Raw genomic sequence first — 8,274 nt, forward strand, 5'->3', positions numbered from 1 at the left:
ATAGCAACCACAAAAATTACATGAGAGAACACTGGAATAGTGAACATAACCACAAATAATTAAAATTATAAAAACAACAAATGATCAAAAAATAAAAAACCAAAGTTAGAACAGAGAACGCTGGAACTGAACTGCAAATTACCTGAGGCTCCATTCTAGATACAGGAGACTGTGTCGACGAAAACTGTGGGGCTAGACGACGGAAACGGCAGGGCTGAACAGCTGCAAACGGAAGACAGAGAGTGGCAATTGCAGGGAGGAGTGGAGGAAGGCACGATGCTAGAGAGTGATACGGGGTTGCTGCTACGTGGAGGACGATTTGATGAGCTGTTGATGCATGGGGAACGACAAGGCGGCTGCTTGCGTGAAGAACGACGGAGAGAGAGCGCGGCTACGATGAAGAGAGAGGATGAGGATAGGCTGCTGCTGTCCGGGTAGAAATTAGGGATGAGGTTGTATTTTATTGGTAGATTGATATTCAATGATGAAAAAAAATTGTTCAGATACGGTTTTTTTTGTATGAACAGGGGTGAGAGAGATTAGATTAGGGTTCATGATCAATAAAATAATTTTTTAATGTATATGAATAATGAGATGTATTTTGATTTTGATTTTTAAATTAATTTTTGTTTAATATAAAAAGGGGTATTTTAGTCTTTTTATAATATTAAATAAAAAATATTTTTTATTTATTAAAGTATAAGAATAATTTAGTAAAATAACTGACGTGGAAAATATAATCCACGTGTCGTGTTTTAATTTATCCACATTTTAATTGTATCGATACGTATAAATTTATGATCGTACAGTAGCAAACACCTTCACAAATAAATTGTTTCATGTAATAGTTAATATACTTTATTCTTCGATTTTTGGATCTATAATTATAAATACAAATACAACTCTATTTCTTTTTTCTAATTGCATTCATTTATTGATATTATTATTGATATCTTTTTGTATATGAATAACAAAAATATTGATAATATTCATTTAATTATAGTCACAAAAATATCTATCTAATTAATTATATTTTTTTTGTTAGACGAAAAATTACATAAGACTAATAGTAAAAGTAATTACCCTTATATAAAAAATTTTAATATATAAGAAAACCTTAAAAAGTAGCATTAAATATATTTTTTCGTTAAGTTATTTGATAAAATTGTACTTAATTAGAATTACTTGCATAAATTAACCAATTATTTACATTTATGAGTTAAAACTTAAAAGTAATTATTTATGCTATTGATTTTTGTAACGTATTCTCTAAATCTCTATTTACAAGAATAAACCTCCCTTTAAAAGAAAATTATAATTAGATAGATGAATATTATAACTATATACAGATATTCATAAAATATTAATAATAATATCAATATACGAATACAATCGAAAAAAATTGAGTTGTATTTAATTTATATTTGTAATTATAAATTAAAAAAAATTGATGAAAAAAGTATATCAACCATTGCATGAAATAACTTATTTGTGAATTTAAATATAGTTTTAAGTAAACATAAATGTGTTAATAATTATTATTTTCAAGAACTTGAAAAGAATACATACTTTCTGAATAAAAATATTAAATTAAAGTTTATTTATTTGATTTCATATAATCTTTATTTTTGTTCTTTTTAATAGTTACTTTTATTATTGTTTCTTTTGCCTTTTTTAAAGTTACATTTAAATACTATAGCATAAAAATGAAAATATTAGGTAAAATATATAAGTATGAATATAAGCTAAGGTTTTAATAGCTGAAAACAGCATTTAATTTTTTATTTTATTTTTTTATGAATCATAACACTATGTATTTTTAACAATATTATTATAACTAAATGATATATTAAAAGAGTGTAAATTGTTAAAAGAGAATATATATATATAGGTGACAAAAATAATGTATATGTAATAAAGAGTGATTTTTCACCTTTAATTCTATAAGTGGGACTAAAAATAAATAAAAGAAAGAGGAATGAAGGGTGAGATTAAATTGATTTTGGGGTTCACCAAAAATCGAACTATTGACCTTTTGGATCTAGCGTTCTAATATTCCATAAACCTCCATTATACACATTGTAAATTTCAAGCACTCTTTGACTCTCTTTTCAAAGTCTTTTTCATCTTTTCCTCGCGGTACTTATTCGCTATCGGTCTCACCCGGACTCATAGAGTCTGGTAATTGGAATGAGTACAATCTAAATCCCTTAACGAGATCCATTGGAGGGCAAGTCTGGTGCCAGCAAGTAATTCCCTCATACTTTCCCGATTTCCCGATCTTGTAAAGATACCAAACTTATCTCAGGCCTCAAAGCTTGAGAAACTAAATCTTAAAAGATGTGTTAAACTTGTTCACCTTGCATGATCCATCTGTTGGTTCTCTACAAAAGCTTCATTCCTTAAATCTGGAAAACTGCAAAAGCCTTGTAAAGATATCCATCTTATCTCGGACTCCAAATCTTAAGAAGCTAAATCTTGCAGGATGTGATAAACTTGTTCATCTTGATACATCTATTGGTTCTCTAGAAAAGCTTCGTTTCTTGAATCTGGAAAACTGCAAAAACCTTGTAAAGATACCCATCTTTTCTCGGACCCCAAATCTTGAGGAGCTAAATCTTGGAGGATGCGATAAACTTGTTCACTTTGATGCATCTATTGGTTCTCTAGAAAAGCTTCGTTTGTTGAATCTGAAAAACTGCAAAAATCTTATTAGTATTCCCAATAGCATATTTCATCTTAATTCTCTTCAACGTTTAAATCTATCTGGATGTTCGAAATTATTTAAGTATCAGTTGTTAGAGAAACCAAGACAGAACGAGCAGTTGAATTCAAGTCAAAGTGTGACAAGCCACACGACATCATCGATATGCAAAACTCTTACAAGGCCTCTCCATATTTTATCTTCTAGAAGGCGTTCCAATTCAGTTGGTTCATTGGTGCCTTGTTTGTCCCGTTTCCCAGCTTTGACATATCTTGACATAAGTTTCTGTAATCTAGTTCAAATCCCTGATGCTATTGGACTGTTACATTGTTTAGAACATCTAAACATAGGTGGAAACAATATTGTTGCGCTACCTCATTGCATCAAGGAACTTCCCAAGCTAACTTGGTTGAACTTGGAGTACTGTAAGCATCTAAAGTGGTTGCCTAGTACCTTTATGCCGATAGCAGGTATTGGAAGATATTACTATGGAGGAATATATGTTTTCAACTGCCCGAATTTGAGTGACACGGAAGGTTGTCGTCTCACAGTTATTTCATGGATGATAAAAATGAACTTATATTGTTAATGTTAAGCATACCTAATTTCTACTGTGGCAGGTGAACCCGCATAGCACAATTATTGCATTTGTTGCACATCATGCTTCAACCCAATTTGTTGGACGAGAGACAGGATCTCGTTTAGATTGTTGTTTTCGTAGTAATCGGTCGGGGGCCGTTACTTGTATTTTTCCAATACAGTTTAAGCAAGATTTGATCACAACTGAATTGGATCATTTGTTGCTAATGTTTTTATCCCGGGAAAATATCAATCGTTCTTGTCCAAGGGATTCAAAGGGAGCATCTTATCTTGATGGTACTGAATTGGCTGCCGAGACTTCTTATCCACAAGTAGTAGAAGTGAAGAGTTGTGGTTACTGTTGGGTATTTAAGGAAGATGTGCAACCATTTAACCCAACAATGATGTACAGCGCCAATTCTTCATCTCACAATCAGAAGCACAAGTTTTTGGCAATTCAAGATGAGCAATTAATGTAGCCTGCAATTCGTAAATTGATGAATGAATCAAAATGTTGCATCTGCATTTTGTCTATACTGTAACATTTTAACACCTCTCACAATATATAACCATTCTCTTACTGTTTAGTGGTTCAGTTTTTTAGAGGCTCTTGCTTTACATTTAGAAATGGGTTCATGTAATTCAAATATTTTTAATTAAACTACTATAACATAAAACTAAATCAATCAAGTCCTTAATTCTATAGGTATATACTCTTTTTTCAGCCATTTTAAAAAATATAGGTCTTAAAATGATTAAAAAATTCAATTAAAATTTATTCATTTCACATCATATAATTATAAAAATTAAGCTAAAAAAATGTCCTAAGGATATTGGTTGACACAGTAAAAGAAGAAAATTTGATTTTTCCAATATATAAATACATTAAAACTTTAAAAAATTAACTTTAAAAAAAAAACACTTCTTGTAAGTTGTAACGTTTTTAACACCTCCAAAAAATATAAAGCATTCTCTGATCTTATTGTTTAATGGTTCAGTTTTTCTAGAGGCTCTTGCTTTACATATTCAAATGGTTCTTGTAGTTTAGATGTTTTTGATTAAGCCACTTTAACAAAAAAATAAATCAATCATCAAGTCCTTAATTCAATAGGTGCATACTTTTTTCAGCCACTTTTAAAAATATTGGATTCAAAACTTAATATTCAATTATAGTTTATTCATTTCAAATAATATAATTCTATATATTAAGCTAAAAATTTTCCTATAAAACATTGGTTAAATTGGTTACAATATCCTTAACTACATCCTCGATAAGTATTTTTATTGGTCTTTTTAGGATTAAAGAATGGTCACATGCGTAAATATGAAGTCTCAGGTATTATTGTTATTGTTATTGTTCTGAAATTCAGCAAATTGATAACAAAAACGGTTAATAATAAAAGCAACTAAAGGATCCAACCAACAATGGGTATACTTACGTTTCAGACATTACACATTTTTGGAAGAAAAACTTCTAAATTTGTAAGAATAAATATTCAGGGGAATTTAGATGCTGAAAACATTGAGGCCAGGTAGCTAATATATCCCAAAATTCAGTTCCAATTTCAATTGTTAGTTAATAAACACTATTTTGTTGCAATAGTAGCAGCTAAAAAAAACATGTGAAGAACATATGGAACTTACAAAACAATAGCAGTCTAGAAATACTTGTTGATAAAATGTATCAATCTATTGAAATTGTGAGGGAGAAATTTCTAATATTTACATCTTTCACCTCTCATTGAGATGCTAGTTTCCACTACAAAAGAAGGATAAAAAGAAATGTCTAAGTGCCTTCTGTACAAAACTGTCTCTCAACTAGCCTATGTGAGTTTCCTTTAATATTACTTATAATCCATTCAAGCAAGAAGTGATGACGTCCATGAAAGCATCCTCTTTGCAAGGAATAGTGAGACCTCCCCGCTTCATTTTGTCTCCAACATTAGACTGCGAGATAGCCTTTTGGAACTTCCACAGCTTTGGAAGATTCTTGGCTAACAGCAGATGATGCTCTTCTAATAGCTGGTAAGCGAAAGCCCATTGTTTTATGTTGTTTAACACAAACAACAATAAAAATGATCTCAAAGTGTGTAAAGAAGAATGATGGTTGCTATTGATTTGTGTTGCTTGAGAATGGCATAGTGATTGGTGAGTATATATAGATATAACAGATATATGTTATGTGGAGGTAGTTCTCTTCAGAAATGAAGGATAAATGTACTATTTGATGGGGTCTAGGGAGAGACAATGGCAAATGAGATCACATGGTATTGTCTTGTCTTCAATGAGGTTTCTTGCCAACATAGTTTTATCTTCAGAAAGAGACTTTTAGAGACTGAAGCCAATATAATGCAAATAAAGCCATGGCCTACTTGTTATGCTATAGACAGGCTCAAAACATATCAGTTAGGTTCTTCATGTATATCCACCATATCCTCTTTTATAATCAAGTAGTTTGGTATGCTTTAATAATGCCAAATCTATCTATAATGCTAACCATAATTGCTTGGGGAAAAAAGAAAGCAAAACAAAAGGAAAATCATGTAAATAAAATCTTAACCCTTGATCCACAATATAGTTTGTGTCCACCATGTCTAGAGGAAAGTTCCTACATCCACAAATTATTGTACCAAGATTTTTAGAACATGAGGGTGCCAAGTATTCCATCTTTAACTAAAATTGTTGGGTACATGTCCCAATGTATACTTCTAGTTTCAATCATAATTTAACTCTTGACAGTGCTTTGAACAACAGAACCATGTGATTCATCAAAATGTTATTGTCTCACCAAATTTCATGTCGTTGCTTATCTCTAAATCTTGCTGAGTAAATCTATCTCTATATATACGCATGCAACATCTCAGAATCTTTCATCAAGTTTTCACAACAACATTATCCATCAACAAGTACTTTCTTCAAAAAAAGGAAAAAAAAATCCACATTCTCAGAAAACTATGGCTATTCGTTTGCCTTCTTCGGTGATCCATGCTAAACGTGTCCTTGGCCGCTCTCTTTCAGGTGGCAAAAAGGTGTCTGGAAATGTGCAAAAAGGGTATCTTGCAGTCTATGTTGGAGAAGAGATGCAAAAGAAGAGATATATGGTTCCTATATCATACTTGCATGAACCTGCTTTTCAACAATTGCTAAGTGAAGCAGAGGAAGAATTCGGATTTAATCACTCAATGGGAGGTCTAACAATTCCTTGCAGTGAAGACATCTTTTGCAGTGTGACTTCTCAGTTAAAAAGTTAGAAAGCAAGCAGGTTCATCATTCATTTCACATGCTTTTCTTTCCACTGATATGCCAAAAGCATGCAACACCAAAAATGCAAAAGCGACTTGAATCGAGTGGTAGTTAGTAGCAGATCACAACAGCTTGAGAGCAAATTGACCAGGTTATGATCTTTGCAGCCATTTCAAATGGACTAGAACCAAAGATTTCAATCCATTCTGCTGTTGAATCTTGCTGAAATGGAGACCAAGCATTTTGGATATCACTTCATGCTTTATCCAATTGATGATCACACAAAATCCCATAATGGATAGAGTTGATTGTGAGAATTTGAGTTGATGATCAAAAAGCTGAAAATGCACCATCAGCTCTATGTAATTTTGTATAGGAGCACTGAGTTGTTCCAGAAATATTATAAACATTTTTTTATATTTATGAAATAAACATCATCAGTTGATGGCAATATGTGAATTCTTATTTAGCATCGTGTCTCTCTTTTTGCTATGTTTCTCTGATGACTAGCTTTATCAAATAAAGTACTCATTTGCTATTTGGATTAAATTGTGATAAGATTTGAGAAGAGTTGATGATTTGTTTAAGGTTTATTACAAGCAAAATGAACAGATTTTTTGAGAATCAAGTATGTGGTACGTTTTAAAACAAGTACAACTCATAAAAGGGATATGCCAGTAGCTGAGTTTACCTTGCTGCAATGTCTCAATCCCCAATTAAATTATATGCTTAATTATGTTTTTGAAGATTAAAAAAATATGAGGATGTAGATGGAGACTACATTCAGAAGTACTTTCTGTACTCTTCACAAGACTTGTCATGCAAGCTGTTGTGATTTGTGACAAATAACACCTTTGATTTTGATTGGTAGACAACCATCAATAGGGTTGTCCCTTCTTGCCTCCAAAAACTACAATTATTTCTCTTTCTCTATGAAATTATCCAAAAGCTACAAACCAAATTAATGGATTGTATATCAGATTTCAAATTTCAAGATATAATACTTATAGCTGTCAGTTAGCATATAAATATTATAGAAAATGTTACATGTCTTGAACTTAAGAAGCAAGGCATTGCATTGGTTAAATAATAACTAAGTTCTTAGCTGTGCAAAGCTATTTCATTTTCAAGAAGTGATCTTGTTAGCAAATCTTCTACAACACCTTGTGATGGCTCATGAGCATGTTCTTCACTAAACCGGCAGACCCCATCATCAAGTAACTGATTAACCATTCAAATCCCTAAGAAGCGGTATCCACACAAGTACCTCAGATTCTATATATATATATATATACACTCAACTCTGTGTTCTCAAACACAAACTAAAACATCAGAATTAAAAAAACTTGCTTCTTCTACAAGTAATTTGAGATCTTTCCAAGAAGAAATCATGGGCTTCCGTTTACCTGGTATCAAAAAATCTACACAAGTAACCTCAGAGTGGAGAAGTCCCAAAAGGGTATCTTGCAGTAATGCAGTGTATGTGGGAGAAAACATGAAGAGGTTTGTGATTCCAATAGCACACTTGAACCAACCTTCCTTTCAAGACTTGTTGAGTAAAGCAGAAGAAGAATTCGGATATGTTCATCCGATGGGTGGCCTCACAATTCCATGCAGAGAAAATATGTTCTTAGATATCATATCAGTTCTGGCTTAAGTTGTTCATCGGAGCAAAGAGACTGACATAGCATATTTTTGTTGAAACCAATTTTGTAGTGTACAATAGTGCTTTGGTAGATTTTTTTCTC

General features: G+C 31.9%; 1 protein-coding gene across 1 annotated transcript; it reads left to right on the plus strand.

Moving 5' to 3' along the window:
- Positions 1 to 6,148: 6,148 nt before the first annotated feature.
- Positions 6,149 to 6,902, plus strand: LOC107485494 (auxin-responsive protein SAUR21-like). The gene has a single exon (XM_016106028.3). It carries the CDS (start codon positions 6,238 to 6,240, stop codon positions 6,532 to 6,534), a length of 297 nt encoding a protein of 98 aa, XP_015961514.1. The 5' UTR covers positions 6,149 to 6,237; the 3' UTR covers positions 6,535 to 6,902.
- Positions 6,903 to 8,274: the final 1,372 nt, after the last annotated feature.

Source organism: Arachis duranensis, chromosome 4 (assembly GCF_000817695.3).
Source record: "Arachis duranensis cultivar V14167 chromosome 4, aradu.V14167.gnm2.J7QH, whole genome shotgun sequence".
NCBI classification, from domain to species: domain Eukaryota; kingdom Viridiplantae; phylum Streptophyta; class Magnoliopsida; order Fabales; family Fabaceae; genus Arachis; species Arachis duranensis.

What these genes read in the sequence shown, in the direction of transcription:
- LOC107485494 (XM_016106028.3), top strand. Translation starts at nt 6,238, where the DNA reads ATGGCTATTCGTTTGCCTTCTTCGGTGATCCATGCTAAACGTGTCCTT.